This window comes from Cnephaeus nilssonii (genome assembly GCF_951640355.1).
Source record: "Cnephaeus nilssonii genome assembly, chromosome: 19".
NCBI classification, from domain to species: Eukaryota; Metazoa; Chordata; class Mammalia; order Chiroptera; family Vespertilionidae; genus Cnephaeus; species Cnephaeus nilssonii.
Window position 1 is genome coordinate 7643715 of NC_137090.1, and position 18228 is coordinate 7661942.

General features: G+C 49.6%; 2 protein-coding genes across 2 annotated transcripts; both read left to right on the forward strand.

The window, feature by feature from the left end:
* Positions 1–3486: 3486 nt before the first annotated feature.
* Positions 3487–7081, forward strand: LOC307115414 (keratin, type I cuticular Ha7-like; the record flags this gene model as incomplete). The annotated part of the gene is made up of 7 exons (XM_079798635.1): positions 3487–3978; positions 4155–4237; positions 5042–5198; positions 5526–5687; positions 5776–5901; positions 6387–6607; positions 7000–7081. 7 exons carry the CDS (start codon positions 3487–3489, stop codon positions 7079–7081), a joined length of 1323 nt encoding a protein of 440 aa, XP_079654761.1.
* Positions 7082–13155: 6074 nt separating this feature from the next.
* Positions 13156–17427, forward strand: LOC307115415 (keratin, type I cuticular Ha7-like; the record flags this gene model as incomplete). The annotated part of the gene is made up of 7 exons (XM_079798636.1): positions 13156–13584; positions 14584–14666; positions 15657–15813; positions 16107–16268; positions 16362–16487; positions 16864–17084; positions 17292–17427. The coding sequence occupies 7 exons, from the start codon at positions 13156–13158 to the stop codon at positions 17425–17427; spliced, it is 1314 nt and encodes a 437-aa protein (XP_079654762.1).
* Between the last annotated feature and the right edge of the window lie 801 nt (positions 17428–18228).

Sequence of the window (18228 nt, forward strand, 5' to 3'; positions counted from 1 at the left end):
GATGACCTGGGTGCTATTGCCGCTTCCATTTTTCACATGCAGAAACCACGGCATAGAGAGGTCAAGTCACCAGGCCACGTTCATACAGCTAGTACATGGAAGAACCAGAATTTGAATCCAAGCAGGCTGGTTCCAGAGTTCCTGGCTTTAACACTCTGCTCTGCTGCCTTAAAATTCTGTGTAATGGGTTCTAGTAGCAGATAAATATTAAAGCAAGTTTCCTGCGCTAGAATGTAGATAAAGGAACGGGGGGGGGGGGGGGGAAGGGGAAGTGAATTATTTTCATACTGATCGGTCTCTAATGAACTGAAGACCTGGGACAAGAATAAAGCAGAATACTAATGTTAAAACCCCTTAAAATCAAATTAAAGATGCCCAAGTAACACGGGTATAAAATCCCATCCAGAGACAGAGAAGCATCGATCAGACCGTCAAACCTCAGAGAGAAGGAAGGGGAGGTTGGGGAGAAGGGGGAGAGATCAACCAAAGGACTTGTATGTATGCGTATAAGCATAATCAATAGACACAGACACTAGGGGGGTGAGGGCACGAGCTGGGGGGGGGGAATGCGGTAATGGGGTATAAGGACACATATGTAATACCTTAATCAATAAAGAAAACAAAGTCACGAACTATGACACTAGCTGCAATAAAAACACAGGTATGTCCATTAAAAAAAATCCCATGGAAGAGAAAAGAAAATGGTGACTTTTCCTCTGTTTCAAAGCCTCTCAAGATAGACTTTTGAAGTCAGAGATCCCTCAGGTGTCCTCCCTCAAACTCTGATCTTTACCAGAAGCAAACTTCTTTCTGGTGTAACACACAGTGGGTGCTGCCTGCGTTTGCTTAGGTATCTTCAGAATCTCCCCCTGCAATAGACAAGGTGGCTGCAGGTTAGGCCCAAGCCCCATCGGCTGCTCCAACTCCACTGCTTTTGCTCTCACTCAGAGATGCATCAGAATTGCCCCAACATTTGCCATGGCATTGAATGATGCTATTCTGTACCCAGTGGCCCACTGCCCCCTGAAGATAGATGGTAGCTCAAAAAACTTTACCCCTGAAGAGAGAAGATAGAGGTGGCCCCTGTGGATGAAGGAGGGCTGCAGGACTACCTTTCTCTTGGCTCTTCATCGCCAGCACCTTCCTTCATGTTACCCGGCTCATATGTTGTTCTCAGGGACCGGGGCCTGTTTTCACAGGGGAGTGAACGGGGGCAGTCTACGGTGTCCAGGGCGGGATCCTCCTCACCTACACAGCCGAGTGTATCTCAAACACCTGCCTCATGCTGTCCACTTACTGCCAGTTCCTTTGAGACAAAAGAGAAGCAGCAGAATCCACTGCTCTACAGAGGAGCAGGCAGCATCAATGCCACCAAGCAACACAGACCTTACAGAGCCCACACGGGGGGAAGGTGGACACAAAATCCAGCTTTAGAGAGGGGTGTCAGCCAGGGATGCAAACTTCAGCTCTGATGCCTAGAAGTGTGTTTCGAGATGGAAGGAACCATGATGTTCATCAATGGGACAAATCCTGCCTGGGGATAGGGTCAAAAGATGGAGCCTATTTAGCAAATCAAAGGAAACCATTTTAATGGTCCAATTCTCTGGATTACAGTGATGCTATGACGAGACGGAAGAGAGAAACAAAAAGTTGTTTGAAGATGAACATATGCAGATTGTGCTCAGAGGCCTCTGAAGGACAACCTGGCTGGGAGAGGTCTTCTAAGGATTGCCTCAGCAAAGAATTATTCATCGATGACCTCAGGGTAGCTGGGAGAGGCACAGCTGACCCAGAGCAGTTTTCCTCTGGGGAAGAATTCCAGTTCTCTTTATTTTATTTCTTCTTGAGAGAATTCCAAGAACCTAGGTCTCACCCATCCTCACACTCACTGCCTCCCATTTGGGTCCCATGGGGATCCTTGTTCCTGAACTTTGCTCAGAGAAGAGACCTATTTATATTCTTTTAGGGTCTTATCCCATTGGATCTTCCTCAGTCTTTAGGTCCCTCTACTTTTCCTTGGCCACTTTGGAGGGGCAATGCCTGGCCCCACAGAAGTTGGTCGCAATGGCCCTGATGAAACTCTAATGAAACTGGGATCCGAGATATGCTACTGATTCTCATATTTAAGCATAACCTTTTCTATGTGCATTTTATTGTCCTCCCTGCCTCAGTATCTCTGTGCCGGAATACAAGGACCCTCAATAATATTCTTTTTCACTCCAACTTCCTGTCCAATAACTAAGCCTTGTACACTTTCCCGAGCAATGACCTGGGAAGCAGTATAGATTGTTCCCCCTAGAAGTTGTGGTGAGGTGGAGAGAGAGTGGGCTCTACAGATATGAGACAGAATCTAGCTCTTGCCAGCTTATCAGCTCTGTGAATCAGAAAATGAACTTTATTCTAGTTTCCTCATCTGTACATGGAGGCTAAGAACAGCTGCCTCACAGGTGGTAAGGACTCAATAGGAAAGAATACAGTAGCATAGCTAGCTTACCTGTATCCTCTATAAATGTTAGTTCTGGAACTTTTGTCACAACATCCTTTGAGCTCTGTGGCCCAATTTCCATTTTCTAGATTAAATAAGGTTGTTGTTTTTTGTTAATAGTTTCTCTCTAGATACACCTGTGGTCAGGATGATGAATTTTCTGTCACTAATTCTCACTGATTTATGGTTCTTATTCAAGTTTGTTTAAGAACCTATGATTTTAGTGACACTGTTTTCTCCTGAAGAACAGGGACCACTGTGTGTCCTGGACCCAGCACACCTCCTGAGTTATGGGGGTGTTCAGGAAACATGCTGAACAAGTGAATGAATGAATGCTGATGTGGACTAGTCAACCAAAACTGAAAGAGCAGCAATGTTTTGAAGTGCATTGATGCTTTGTTGCTCCTCTAGAGGAGTATGCAATTTAAAAGAGAAAAGAAAAAAGAAGAAATGGGAACCACTCAATATTTAAGTATCAGTAGACTTGCTAGTTTTATAAACTGGCATTTCTCTTGAAAGAAAAGCTCAGTTGAGTCCAACCACAGGTGGGAGAGACACTGGATCTTATAGATTTGCTGTCTCTCCTGCTACAAAAATCATTGACTGAAAGATTTGATCCTCCAGTGTGGCCGCATCCACAGGGAGACCGTCCAGCCCAGAGTGAGGACATCTGAGGCTGCATTAACTGTTGGTGGTGGTTGAGTAGGAATATAAAACTCTGATCTCCCATGAACGACAATCTGATATCAAAGAGTCAAGAGGCACCTCGGATCATCAGCATTCCTTTAATGAGGCGAGGAACTCGTGGTGGTAAACTCAACAGCTGAGTAACAGGATGGCGGTACAACAACAGGTCGAGAATCAAGGCAGTGAGGTCAAAGCGCTGAGCCAACACCCACCTGGGATACGGTATAAAAGGCCCAGGAAGGAAGGGGGTTCTCAGACTCGCGTTTTGGCCTTTCCAGCTGCTCTGAACCTCCTGTGTAGCATCAGCTCTCACCATGACTTCCTTCTACATGACCTCAAGCCAGCCTCTGGGCAGCACCCAGAATCCTGGAGAAAGAAGTGTCTGCCCCTCCTCCATTGATATTGGGTACCACCCTGGCTTAGAGGAAAAGGCTGCCTGCCAAGGCCTCCTGGCCAGCCTGGCACATGGCAACCGAGTTCGTGTGGGGACCACTCCTCTGGGCCGACCCAATCTCTGCCTGCCCAACACCTGCCACAATGCTTGCCCTTTGCCAGGAACCCGCAACATTCCTGCCAACATCGGAAGCTGTGGGGCCTATGGTGAAGGCACCCTGAATGGCCATGAGAAGGTGACCATGCAGTTCCTGAACGACCGCCTGGCCAACTACCTGCAGAAGGTGCGGCAGCTGGAGCAGGAGAATGCGGAGCTGGAGACCAAGATCCGAGAGTGGAGCAAATGCCATGAGATGACCATGTGCCCCAACTACCAGGGCTACTTCCAGACCATTGAGGAGCTCCAGCAGAAGGTGGGTCTGGAGTAGTCTGGGGTGTGCTGGGTCTGAGGGAGGCAGAGGGCATGGCAGGCAAAACCACTGAAGGCTGAAAGAACTTAGGTTTCTTTGAACAGGAGTGTAGACACCACACATAGGGCTGGAGCCCAGTGTGATGTTAGTGTGTGAATGGTCTTCCTGTTTTTTCTTAGATCCTGTGCAGCAAAGCTGAGAATGCCAGGCTGGTTAGCCAAATTGACAATGCCAAGCTGGCTGCGGATGACTTTAGGATCAAGTAAGTAAGGCCAGAAGGAGGCTAAGAGTGACTCCTCTCTTCTGTTTTATTTCTAAGTGGCCACCAAAGTACTTGGTCCAGAGTAGGTGTTCAGAAATAGTTGTTGATGAGAATAATGAATGAATCAATGAATAGGTGTCCTCTTTCTTCCTCTCCAAACCATAATTTGATCTGTTACTAGAAATGGTCATTATGTGGGATGAAAGAGAACAAAAACATTAAAACAAGAAAGGAGGTAGGGTCTAGATTGGTTAGATCCTATGTCATATTCTCTCCATATCTAGAAGAAAAGAGGGTTTTGTGTTATAACCTGAAGCAAAATCAAGTCATTCCAAGAATAAACTTTGAGTGCATAGGTCGTCGACAGACTCACTGACCCTTGGCCTAATCCATTAGTGGGAATAACTGTCATTGTAGCTTCTTTTATTAAGAGTTGCAATTGAATGAACGAGAAAAACAATGAGAAATAATTAATCCAATGGGTGAAGTAGCAAACTGTAGGTCCAGAAGGCTTATATTTAATCCATTCTTTTTCCTATGGCAGAATGAATACTGCATTTGAAGGTTGAATACTTAGATTGAGTCCATTATTTACTATTATTCAAGGTATATAATTCTAGACATCTACTATTCTTTCTGAGACTCAGGTTCCATCTAGTCAGTGACCATGGGCTCTGTAGCTACAGAGTCTAAGACAGTGATAGTTGATCAGGTGAGCAAATGGGGATCCAAGGTGGGAACGGGGGTCAGGTGAGAGGGGCTCTCCTTGACATCTTGTTGACCTTGCATCTCCTGTGATGGAAGGCACGAGAGTGAGCACTCCCTGCGCCTGCTGGTGGAGGCGGACATGTGTGGGATGCACAAGCTCCTGGATGACCTGAGCCTGGCCAAGGCCGACCTGGAGGCCCAGCAGGAGTCCCTGAAGGAGGAGCAGCTCTGCCTCAAGAGCAACCACGAGAAGGTCTGGGCCTGTGGCTGCAGACTCATGGTGGTGGTGGTGGTGGGTGTTGGGCAGGAAAGGGAGCACTCCCACCCTGTGGCTCAAGGATTGGAACCTGGGTTCATTGGCATCAAGATAATGGGCTGATCAGGGTCTGAGTCAAACTGACCCTGTGGGATGTGGCAGATGGGAGTTTCTTTTCTAAAGATTTGCCTCATGAGTTTAGGAAGGTCTCCAGATGGGTTCTTCCCATTGGACCCGGCAACAAGAGCGATTCAGGTGCTGTCTGCGCTGTCAAAAGCCCTTTTCTCACTTGGGGTTCTTCTGTTGGTTCTTCTGTCCCCACAGGAAGTGAACATTCTGAAGTGCCAGCTGGGAGACAGGCTCCGGATTGAGCTGGACACGGAGCCCACCGTGGACCTGAGCAGGGTGCTGGAGGAGATGCGGTGCCAGTACGAGACCATGGTGGAGACCAACCGGCGTGATGTGGAGCAGTGGTTCGAAGCTCAGGTGAGGCGATGCTGCGCAGCAGGGGGCAGGGGGAGCCTGGCTGCCATCTGGGCAGGCGCTGATCACGTCTCTGTGCACTGTGCTTCAGTCTGAAGGCATCAGCCTGCAGGCCTCGTCCTGCTCTGAGGAACTGCAGTGCTGCCAGTCGGAGATCCTGGAGCTGAGATGCACGGTGAACGCCCTGGAGGTGGAGCGCCAAGCCCAGCACCACCTGGTACGGGTCCTCCCTCACCCACATGGCACTGCGAATGCCACTGCACGGCCTGGTCGCAGCATATCTGAGAAGTCTCCCTACTCAGTTCTATACACATTAAGTTTGAGCCTGAGCTGGGTTCCTCTCTCCTGGGTGGAGAAGGCTTGCTTTTAAGGCTAATTTGACCCAGAAAAATGGTTCCTATTACAAGTTAACTCCACTTCCTTCAGAATGAGGTATGGAGGTTCAGGCACTCATTTCACAAGATTTTGTGGGGTGTCTCCTTCATGTCATGTATTGGAGGCATTAGGGAGAACATGACACAGTTCAAGTTGGATTTTTTTTTGTGTGTGTAAAAAGTCATGGTCACATTGATGGTAATTTCTTCAGAGCTCTAGAAATGCCCTGTGACTTCTTGGAATTTGCCACCTGCCTGGTGAATTCAGCAAATTCACTGCTGAATTTTTCATCCCCTGGGACTTCTCCCCCATTGTTTCCCGTTATAGAAAGACTGTCTGCAGAACTCCCTGTGTGAGGCCGAGGCCCGCTTCGGCACCGAGCTGGCCCAGATGCAGTGCCTGATCAGCACTGTGGAGGAGCAGCTGGCCGAGATCCGGGCTGACCTGGAGCGGCAGAACCAGGAGTACCAGGTGCTGCTGGACGTCAAGGCCCGGCTGGAGTGTGAGATCGCCACGTACCGGAACCTTCTGGAGAGCGAGGACTGCAAGTACGTGTCATCTAGGCAATTCCTGGCCAGGCCACATAGCTGACTGCCAGATTCCGCTGAGATAACTCACGTACTGGTGAAGGAGATCTCATCCTAAAGAAACTACCTTGCTTAGTGATGCGTTTACCATTGCTGGTGTGTACAGATTGTGCTGTTGAGAGAATGGATCACAAACAGTAGCCGGGTCCCTAAGCCAAGCCCCAGGGACGCCTTGATATGGAAAGACACAGCTGAGTGTGGACGTGGGTCTGATGGAAGAGGTTCTGTTGGGTTGTGTGATTTGTGTGTGGCAAACCCTCTCTACGACATTTTGGTCTGATCTTTTCTGTCTCCAGCACTGAGATATCTTTTTATTTCCCATGTCTAACTCTCCCTTCTCTCTCTCCCTGCAGACTCCCCTGCAATCCCTGCTCTACACCTGCCTCCTGTACCCTTCGTCCAAGCTGTGCCCCACCGGCCTGTGGGTCTTCATGAGAGCCGACTCTGAAGGCCTGAGTTCCAACGCAGGAGGTCAGGGCCACCTGACCTGCGGCTAGGATCACCCTCACCTTGCTTAGTCTTCCTCTAGAAATACCAAACCCACTGGAGGCATTTTCACTGAATCAAAGGGCAGCAGACAACTTCTAAGTAGTGGCTTCCTATTTGTGCCTTAGGCTGATTTTTAAAAATATTGCATTGCCTTCCACTGAAACTATTGTTTCCCCCCCATTCTCTCTTCTGGGATTTTCATTCTACTCCAGTGCTTCAGAATCTTCTAAAATGTAATTGGGCTCCTGTATTAAATGGTCAATAAACATCCTTCCTGTATCACGTGGTCTCCTTCCTGGGTTTGGCAGTATATGTGGTGTGCTAGAGAGCCCGGGCCCTCAAGCCCTTGGGTGGTCACTGGCCCTGACATGTCGCTTCCCGGACCTCTCTGGGGCACTGGGGTCTGAGCCTCGGGATGAAGGTCCTTGGCTGACACTGCACATGTCTTTACCTTGCCCGCAGATCCCTACAGATTGGTGAAAGAAAGCAGTATTGGTTGCCAAGTTTGAATTCCTTCAGAACAGCTCAGAACTAACATGTCCCTACTGTGCTTTTTGGCATCTTCAGCCTCTTGGTATTTTGTTCCAGAGCAAAATCACACAAATTCGAGTTCCAACCCAGTCAAAGGGAGGTCATGTTGAGAACTGCCCTGGCCAAGTTGCCAAGTTTTTCTCTCATACGAACTGGCCCCTTCATGGAGGCATGGCATTTCCTCCTGCTGTTAGACATGGAGGCTCAGCTTGCCCCTGGGGACAGTTGTCTCGGTCCGGGCCCACTTCTGGGACGTGGTTTTCTCTAGAGAGACGCTGCCACCGATGTGCTTGTCTCCTCTGCTGCCACCTTCCAAGTGCTGGTGTGGACTGTGGTTGCCACAAGTGCTCCAAATGCCTGCCGGCCTCCTAGCTGGGACTCTGGTACAGGCCCAGGTGGTCCCCAGCCAGACCTGGTGGAAGAGCATTTGGGCAGCAGCAGTGGAGAGGCTGTGCCCCTTCCATGCTGAGGAGTCAATTTCGCTTTTGGCAGGCGCCAAGTGTGCCCAGATCTCAGCTCACCCATGTACCCTAGTCCATAGACCAATGCAAAGTTGGTCCTTCTTCATGGCAGCATAGTATGGTGGCTAGAGCACATGTTCCAGATTCGGGCAGACCTGGGCTCAAATCCCACCTCCGCAACACCAGCTGAGTGAAGTTGGCCAGGTCACCACACTCTCTTGAGACCTATTCATAAAATTAGAATAATGTACTTCCCTCACACCACTGTTAAGGGATAATCCAGGTAATGTTTCCAGCATATACTAGGAGAAGGCACTCAATGAATACTGGCTTATGGGGCTTCCTGGGAACCAGAAGGGACAGTCTTTTCTTCATTGAGAGAAAGAGGAGGTAATGAGGTGGTAGCAGAACCTGTCAGCGGCACCAGGAACCACATCTTCCCATGCTGGTTTCCCAAAGGTGTGTCCATACTCCCATCTACTTATAAACAATCACAAAAACCATCGACTGTTGTTATTGGAGCTCAATTTCCCACTCCAAGTGGCCTAACCAAAAGTTTTTAAAAAGCACTCTTTGGGCTGTCGGAGGACAAGAATTCCATTGGGCTCTTTCGGGCTTCCTTCTATTAAGTGACCCCCAAGAGTCATATGTTTTAAACAGTGGCCAGGACCGCTTCCTGTGCCAGGGCTATGGGCATCTGGTCTGTCCCCCATTCCCTGGCCAGGTCACACCCTGAATGCACTCTAATTGTGGGACCCCCATGGCTACTAGGCCTGCAGGAAAGGCTACTCAGACCTGGAAGGGACTGCAGGTTAGGGAGGCCGGCAGGTGGCTGGCCCTGGGCACTTGGACAAAGGTCTTGCTCAGTCATTACTGCAGTCTGAGGGCTCGGGGCTCCCTCTGGTACCAAACCCAAGCACTCCTTTTCCTCAGGGTGATTCTCCCGTCTGCATGTCATCTTCCCCTCTGTGGCCTGACTGCATCATGATCCCCTCACTGATTGGCCCTGGATATGGTATCTGCTTTTGCTTTGGTCACAATAATTTCAGCCAGATTAATTATTTTCCTCCCCCCTGAGACTCTGGCTGCCTTGGCTTGAGACCAGAGCCAGTTTGGAGCCACCTATCACTAACCCCATTAGTCTTCTGTCAACCAGCCCTGCACTCCTGATGTGCTGGTTGGTAATATTTCTTTCCGGTCGGGTCTTTTCAGGCCCTTGCACCCACCATCTTTTTTCCAACTCCAAATGCCATTTTCCTCAAGTCCCAGCAGAGTGGGAAGGAGGTGGTGGCTGGCCGTGGATCAAGGAGCTTTGGGAAGGGACCCACACTTCTGCGCCCACTACCCACACTGGGAAGCCAAGGAAATCAAGGTGGAATTCTGGGCTCTCCAGAACAAGAGCATTTGAAATGTAGATACTAGGTTTTCTGTGGTCCAGCCTGTGTGACCCAAGGCCCTGCCTCGTCCTCTCCCCATCTTCCTTTGCTCTTCCCAAGAACAGAATCAATGTGTCCCTTCTCATGACCACTTACAGTCACCTTCACGAGCGCATCTTGTTGAATCATTTTTGTCTTTTTTCATCAATTCAGTGTTTCCCGACCTTTTCTTCATCCATGGCTTTTCATTGAGTGAATATATTTTTAAATAAAACCTCACCTTGTCATTTAATGTTGTTTTAACTTTCAAAAATATAAATACCAAACTCATTTTATGACTAAAAGACAGCTCATTTAGAATCCAGGTTTTGCTTGCTTTCAGACAACACTCCCTCTATCCAAAATATTTTCCCCGCCACTGTTTTAGAGATTCCAAATGCCACTCCCCTCTAGGGTCATTCTCCCATTGAGAAGCAGGGCTCCCGGTCAGGTCTGAGCCCTGGGCTGCCTCAACCTCCCTAACTGCCTTCAGGCGTAAGAAACCTTAGCAGCTCAGGAGGGGTTCTCAGTAGGTCCAAACAACCCAGGCTCCAGACACTTATCTCTGACCCCCTGGTGGCCAGTCCCACTCACTACATGTCACACTCTCCACACTTAATTCCGCTTCTCTCCCTTTAGCCAGCTCTTTGCCTTGACTTCGCAGCTTTCCTTCCCATCTCATTATACTTCCAGAGTGACCTCAAGAACATTTTGGTGTCTCCCCACCCCCACATATACAGCCAATCACTCAGCCTTAGAGAGTCCTTTTGGGACATCTCTGTTCTCCCTCCCTCCCTTACTATTGGCACTGCTAGTGGCTGGAGTGGGTTTCCATCATGTGCTACCTGGACTCTGGTAAGAGCCTCCTCCTGTGCATCTTTTAAGCCCCAGATAGTCTCTTTGATAATTCTACATCTCTAAGGCTCTGTGGCCTCTCCTTCCTTTGAGTTACATGGTCTAGCTCTACTGCTCTCAGTTTTTTGAGAAATGGGGTTGCTCTGATTCATCTCTGTAGGCCCCATAGTGCTTTGAGAGGGCATTGCTATGGCAGGAGCTCATGAATATTGGAGTGGGTCACTGGGACAAGGTCACTGATGGTGGTAAACCCTACCTTGGGAATATTGCCCACATCTACTGGCAGCCTCTTAATCCAAACTCATCAGAAATTCACTTCTAAGGTCCCCACTTCAGGGTGATAGGAACTATGGGGAATGTATTCAGAGGAATATACTCAGGATGGCAGGCAAGGGGACTTAGAACCATGCTAAATAAAGAACCGAGAATGAGAAATCACATAGCCGTCTTAAAGAGCTGAAGGTCTGCTATAGGGCAGAATGACTGGATTATTCCTCTCTGGGACCCCATGGGTAGAATGAGAAAGGAAACGGACTAAAGAGCAAAATCTGGCTTACTTGCTAATGTATCACCCGCACCCAACGTCTGTGCCTGCTTGCACAGGTAGGAACTCAATAAGAATTTGTTGAATGCATGAATAAAAGAACAAATGGAAACACTAGGTAGAACTAGCAGGGAGGTAGATCTGTCTCTGCATAAAGAACTTTCTAATAATCCTGATGTGGAAATTTTTCTAAGGCAAAGCTAGCTGTTATATATCTCTTGATTCCAGTGTCTTGTACAAAGCCTGGGATACTGGGAGCCACAGGGGCCAAGTTGGCCAGGAATGAGTCATCTTGGAAAATGGTGGTCCAGGGATGAGTCATCTTGGAAAATGGTGGTCTGGGCAACTAGTTAGAGGGGGGTTATCAGAAGGGATTCAATGCCAAAGGGTCCAAGACTAGTGGACTTTGAGATCCCTTTTGGCTGGATATTTGATGTTTTTGAGCCAGCTCTGACGTGTATTGCTGCCTCAAGGGCACTCCCAGGGCAGGTGCAGTCATTCATCTTAAGAATAGGGTCAAAGTAGCGTCTTCGTTAGCATATTCTTGAAGCTGGCTGGCTGCCCTTTTCCACGGCTTATTAAACGACTGGCCACAAACTTCTGATGCGCTGAATGTGTCTGAAGATTAAGGAAATTTAAATTTTGTTCTAGAGTCTCCTAAGTAATGGGCAATCAAGGTAGGTGCGTTTCAAAGAAATGCAAGAAGTTTCAAAAGGTGAAACATCAAAGTTCTTGAGGGGGTATCTTTTAAAATAAGGCGAGGAGGGAGTCAGTGGGTGAGAGTGTCTGACCAGGAAAAATGCCCAGAAAGGATGGGGAGGTGCCTGAGAACAGACACCCTAAAGTAGAAATCACTGCCTGCCTTAATTAGACGGCAGACTCTAAAACACAGGAACATAATTTTATTCCCTGGGAATCACCAATTACCCAGTTTCATTCCCAAGTGTTTTCCCCACTTCCAAAACTGCTCATCGGCTTCACACTTGCACACGGAAAGTCTTAATTGCCAAAATCAGTTTGATATGTTGTATTTTCATTTTAATTCAGCTCAAAATACTTTCTTTTCTCATTTGGTTTTGCCTATGTCCCTTGGGTTATTAAAGTGTGTTATATAGTTTTCAAACACCAAAATCAACTTAGAATTTAGGTTCTTCTTTCATTGTTCTGGTCCACAGAAGGAAACTTCCTTCTCCTTTCTGTTACTTTCCTTCACAAGGATGTTGGCTATTTTTCCTCAGAGCTGAGGAAAGTCAGCTACCAGGGGCAGATCTTATCTTTGATTTGCCTTTACCTGAAGACTATACATGGGATGGTCCTGGCATTCAAGTCTCCTGCAATCTGGACTAAACACAACTTTCCAGGAGGGGCATGTATGTCTTCATAGTAAGTGCCCACACAGTTAGATTCTTTCCCACTTCCCAAGCATGTTTGATTCTGTTCATTCTGTTCTCCATGAGAGCTACTTTCTTCCCCAATCCCTCGTGGAAACCATCATTCAAAACACGTTTTAGACGCTCCCTATTCTGTGAAGTCTTTTTCTGGTCTCTCCAGATGCTCTCTTCTTAAAATCTTCACAGCTCTTTTATTTAAAAATAGGTTTAACACTCCTCCTAGTGCCTTTATAATATCAAGGCCATTACCTTTCTTCTCTCTCTTATTAAAATCGAACACCGCTCCCTCCAATCAGGCCAAGCAGTGCCCCCCGCTCCCCCAGCACTCCATCCATATCTGCTGGGGGGGGGGGGGAATGGTGATTTTTCTCTTTCCTCAATGTGCCTGATGGACTAGCATCTTAGACTTTGCCATGATGACAACATTCTAAGGTAGGAAAAGACTACAGGAGGGACCGAACTTTTGAGGACATTTTAGGAGTCCCAGGGTCTTGATTATCTCATAGACACAAGCTGACAGCGGGGAAAGAATTCACAGCCCCAGAGTGTGGGCGGCTCTTCCCCCATGTGCGAGGACTCTGCACGGATGAGCAGCATCCTGTGTGGGGTAGGCCTCTTTTATGAACTCATTAACTCTTTACAGGAGACAAAATCACTGACTAACCGAGTGATCGTATAACATTCGATATACATATTAATGAGCAAAATGCCAGTTTTCTTGCACCAACTCCCACTACAGGCTTATATAAGATCTAGAGAAGGAAGGTTTTAGGCTCCAGCAAATGCAACTGTGGACAAAGCCGGAGGCCAGCCTTCGAGCGCCATGACTTCTGACCACTGGAGTTCTCCCCTCAGGGGGCAGGTTTCAGAGGCCAAGGCTGCCTGCCAGGGCCTCCTGGACAGCCGGGCACATGCCAATCGAGTTCAAGTGGGGACCACCCCTCTGGGCCGACCCAATCTCTGTCTGCCCAACACCTGTCACAATGCTTGCCCTTTGCCAGGAACCCGCAACATTCCTGGCAACATCGGAAGCTGTGGGGCCTATAGTGAAGGCACCCTGAACGGCCATGAGAAGGAGACCATGCAGTTCCTGAACGACCGCCTGGCCAACTACCTGCAGAAGGTGCGGCAGCTGGAGCAGGAGAACGCGGAGCTGGAGACCAAGATCCGAGAGTGGAGCAAATGCCATGAGACCACCATGTGCCCCAACTACCAGGGCTACTTCCGGACCCTTGAGGAGCTCCAGCAGAAGGTGAGGTTTAGGGTTCTTCAGGTCATGGGTTGGCAAACTGTGGCCCGTGGGCCAAATCTGGCCTGCTGTCTGATTTTGTAAATAAAGTTTTATTGGTACAGCTGTGCTATTTCATTGAGGTATGGTCTTTGGCTGTCTTTGTGCTACAGTGGCAGAGTTGAGTAGTCATGACTGAGACTCATGGTCTGCAAAGCCTAAAATATTTATTATCTGGCCCTTTACAAAGATTACTGACCCTTGCACTAAATGTCCAGGGCCTGGACTGGAAGTGGAAGCAGCAATAGCTGAAATGTTTTTTAGATGTGGGAAGAGAAACTGTTGAGTGGAGGTGAATGGGGACGTGTAAAGGATGAGACGTAGGATTTGACTCTCCAGGATTCTGAGTTTATGCTTACTTAGGTTCAGTACTTACAATTCCTATACTATAGTTGCAAAACTGCAACTAACTTCTGGTGCAGTAAAAGGGGTCAGAGGAGTATGCTCCAATGTTCTGCATGAGCAGGAGTATATCCATTCAGTAGCACTCGCCTCTTATGCACATCAGCTGTCCCCTCTGATGATCAAGTCAATGCTGCTTAAGAGCCTACATCTTAGTTCTGAAGACAGGAAGACAAGGAATGTCAGAATGGCCCCCCACAGAAATCTGACTAGATTCAGAGAAGATCTATGGGGAGGTTGACCAACTAGCGCAAAGGACTTCTTATTAGGAATGGATCCCACCTTAAAACTTTCATAACCAGTCATTGTTCTCTGGTTTAGACCTTTTTGTTTAGATCTGGCTAAGCATCGCATCTGGCAAAATAAAATGATCTTTTTTATATGTTCAGTTTGCACCCCTACCTCTGGCCCTGCACCACACAAGCATCCCTTACATGTTTGGGAGTTTGTGTTTGTCCAAGGGGATGTTGCAGTTTGAACCCAGCCAACAGGACTTCTTTTGACCCGAGGCCACAGATGGTCTGAGAACAGTGAATCACTGAGCCTACTTTCTTTCCTCAGATCCTGAGCATCAAATCTGAGAACAACAGGCTGGTCATCCAAGTCGACAATGCCAAGCTGGCTGCAGATGACTTCAGGACCAAGTGAGTTGGAGTCAGATGGGGAGGGGGCAGAGCCAGATGCATCTCCTGGCTTCTTCTCTCCTGTGATGCAGTTGGCATCAGAGATGTAATCGACCAGGACCAAACCAACAGTTCCAGCAAGAGAAAACAAAGGGCAATTAAGCCCAAGATCTTGGAAGAACAACCCCCCCACCCCATAATTGTTTAGCCTTTAGAGTTTACAACATGACAGTTTAGAACCACTGGCCACTTGATTCCATTGTAAGAAGAACCTTGTGAAGCATGCAGGGCAGTGATGGTCTCTCCTTCATGAGGACAAGGAGGCTCAGAGTGCTCATGTGACTTGCCAGAAGTCATGTGGCTACTGAGAGGTAGAACTGGAACTTGGCCCCTGATTTCCTACCCTGAGGCCATTTCCTATGAACTTTGCTGCCTCCGTGAGGACATGATTCCACACTGCAGCCTGACTACTTTGTGAGCACTAGTAAGTCATGATGCCGTGGAGGCATGTGGAGGTCAAAGGGTTCATACCACCTGAGAAGGTCCCGCCTGGGAGCAGGAAGGGGCCTTAAGTTTGGTCGTCTTTCTTCAGGGCACATGGAAGCCTCACTCCTCTAGAGCTAAAGAAAGCCATTTCCTTCCTTCCATTCTCACTGTTGCCTTTTAATCTGAGAGAGATTCCAGGGTCCATCTCAGCAGGGAAAATGGAAGAGGGGGTTCTGCAGTGATCACACTGCATCGTAATTACCTCATTGCTCTGCTGCCTCCCCTCTGGCCGTCAGCCACCTGTCCATCCCGGTATCCTCAGTACCGGCCACTCTGCCGGTTCATCTTAGGTGCTTAGTGGTGAATGAGTGGGGAACACCCTATTGCTTTCTATGAGCACACTACACAGCAAATGCCAACTCACAATGAGACTGTAGAGAGAAGACAGTGACGTTATGGCTGTAAATTGGGTATTGGGGTCCCTTCTACCCTTGAACCCCAACTCCTATACCTGACCTGGTAAAGGTACCAGATGGAGCACTCACTCCACCAGCTGGTGGAGGCCGACGTTTGCGGCCTGCGCAGGGCGCTGGACGACCTCACACTTGCCAAGTGCGACCTGGAGGCCCAGGTGGAATCCCTGAAGGAGGAGCTGCTCTGCCTCAAGAAGAACCATGAACAGGTGGGGTCCTTTGTGTCATCCGTGTAGACGTCTTGGGGGAGGGGAGTGAATTCAGGCTCAGCTGAAGAAATGAGGTTCTTCCTCTGGCTCAGAATGGAAGCTCTGCAGGCCCTGCCTGTGGTTAAGCCTCAGAAGCCATGAAGAGGAGCTCTGGTATTCAGTGGGAGCATGTTCTTCATCCGCAGAGGGTGAAGGAATATCATTGGGATGATGGGCAGTGGGACATCATTGAGGCTTTGGGTGGAGGGCAGTGGGGGCTCAGTGAATAGGACGTCCTCCTCCTGTGCCCACAGGAAGTCCACACTCTGACGTGCCAGCTGGGAGACAGGCTCTGGATTGAGCTGGACACCGAGCCCACCGTGGACCTGAGCAGGGTGCTGGAGGAGATGCGGGGCCAGTACGAGACCATGGTGGAGACCAACCGCCGGGATGTGGAGCAGTGGTTCCAAACTCAGGTGAGGCGGTGCTGCGGAGCAGGGGGCAGGGGCAGCCCGGCTTCCACGTGGGCCAGCGAGCTGACCTCTGTTGTTGGACCCACTGTGCTCCAGTCTGAAGGCATCAGCCTGCAGGCCACGTCCTGCTCCGAGGAGCTGCAGTGCTGCCAGTCGGAGATCCTGGAGCTGAGACGCAGGGTGAACGCCCTGGAGGTGGAGCTTCAGGCTCAGCACAACCTGGTGAGCTCCTGTGCGTGCATGGAAGACTGGGCTTGGCTCCCACTCCCAGGAGCAGTTCCCGGTTCAGTGCATGCCTCCCTTAAATAGAGCCCAGGGCACAGCCTGAACCTTGGCCTCCTCTTCTTAGCACTGAACATTCTCGTGATGTGAATGCTGAGGGAATGAATATTAACCCAGATGAGGGAGGTCCTGCAAACCCATCCTAAGGTCTACGATGAAGAGCCATAGCACCTTGTCCGTTCCTCCAGCTGGAGACTGCTAACAGGAGCCGGGCTGGTCTCTGGCAACCTCTTGGGGGTGTCATCGTCTGGCTGCAGAGCCCTCGGGCAGGAATCCATGCTTTTTAACCTGCTTCTCATTTTCTCTGGCATCACAGAGGGACTGTCTGCAGAACTCCCTGTGTGAGGCCGAGGCCCGCTTCGGCACCGAGCTGGCCCAGATGCAGTGCCTGATCAGCACCGTGGAGGAGCAGCTGGCCGAGATCCGGGCTGACCTGGAGCGGCAGAACCAGGAGTACCAGGTGCTGCTGGACGTCAAGGCCCGGCTGGAGTGTGAGATCGCCACGTACCGGAACCTTCTGGAGAGCGAGGACTGCACGTAGGTCCTCTGATGTCTGTGTCAATGTCACGTGTAAAAGCAGAGACCTCTTATTGGCAATGCCCTAGAGGTGGCATTGCAGATGCAGTCTTTGAAGACAAACTTGTTACTCACGGTCTAGAACCCTGTTTTCTCCTCTGATTCTATACTTTTGTTTTTCATGAGCTTCCAATGCCAATATTACAAACAGCGTTTTTCTCTTTGCAGGCTTCCCTGCAACCCATGCACAACCCCGGCCTCCAGCACCCCCTGTCCAGCCCCTGCAGCCTGCACCCCCTGCCCTCCCTGCCCTTCCAGGCCTCTTCAGGCCTCCCGTGGGCCCTACTCGTCGCCTCAGTGCTGACATATTCCTCAGCCCGAGGAGCCAGAAAACAGAACATGATCCTTCGGCTCCATCGAGCCTCAGCCAGCCCCGGAGACTGGAGCCAGGCGGTCGGTGCTTCTCCTTGGGGGGATTCCAGTCCTGCAGCTCAGCACCGGGCCCTGGACTTGTGCTTCCTCTTCTTTCTTCCATTGCCTCCTGGTTTCTCTGAGATGTGGCAGGCAACCTTGTTTTTATTTTACTAATAAGCTTCACCTTCTGCAGCATAAGGAGGCCAGAGCCTGCTGGTCTCAGTGTCTCCATCCCATGCCGAGAGCGATGCTGGGAGCTCCTTGAACCAGCCGTTCCCGCAGAAGCAGGGCTTGTGGCTCTGGGAGATGGCAGATGACTGGGGTTGAACTGGGACTGCAGCAAAACGGCACAGACGAGAGTTGCCTGGCTCTGGACCTGACCAAGCCTATTTAGACCCGGACTCACAGGGCTTTTAAGATACAGACACTAAAAAAACCCCGCCCCTTTATCTGGCTGAAGCATCGCGGTTCTTGTGCGGAGGAAAAGCTCCATCCAGAGGTCCTGCCGGGTCTCTGCATAAAGTCAGCTTTCGGGACCTCATGCTCCTGACCAGCAAGGACCCGTGCTGGGCGTTACAGACATTGTGACCAGGGTCCCACCGAAACCCGCAAGCGGGGAGCGGCCGTCATGCTTCTCAGCTGGTGGCTGAGTCAAGGCTTGACCCGCAGTCCCTTTGAACTAGATCCAAAGCCCATCCTCTGGGAGCTTTAAAGGGGAAAACAATCCAACATGAGAAGGTTCAGGGTGGTG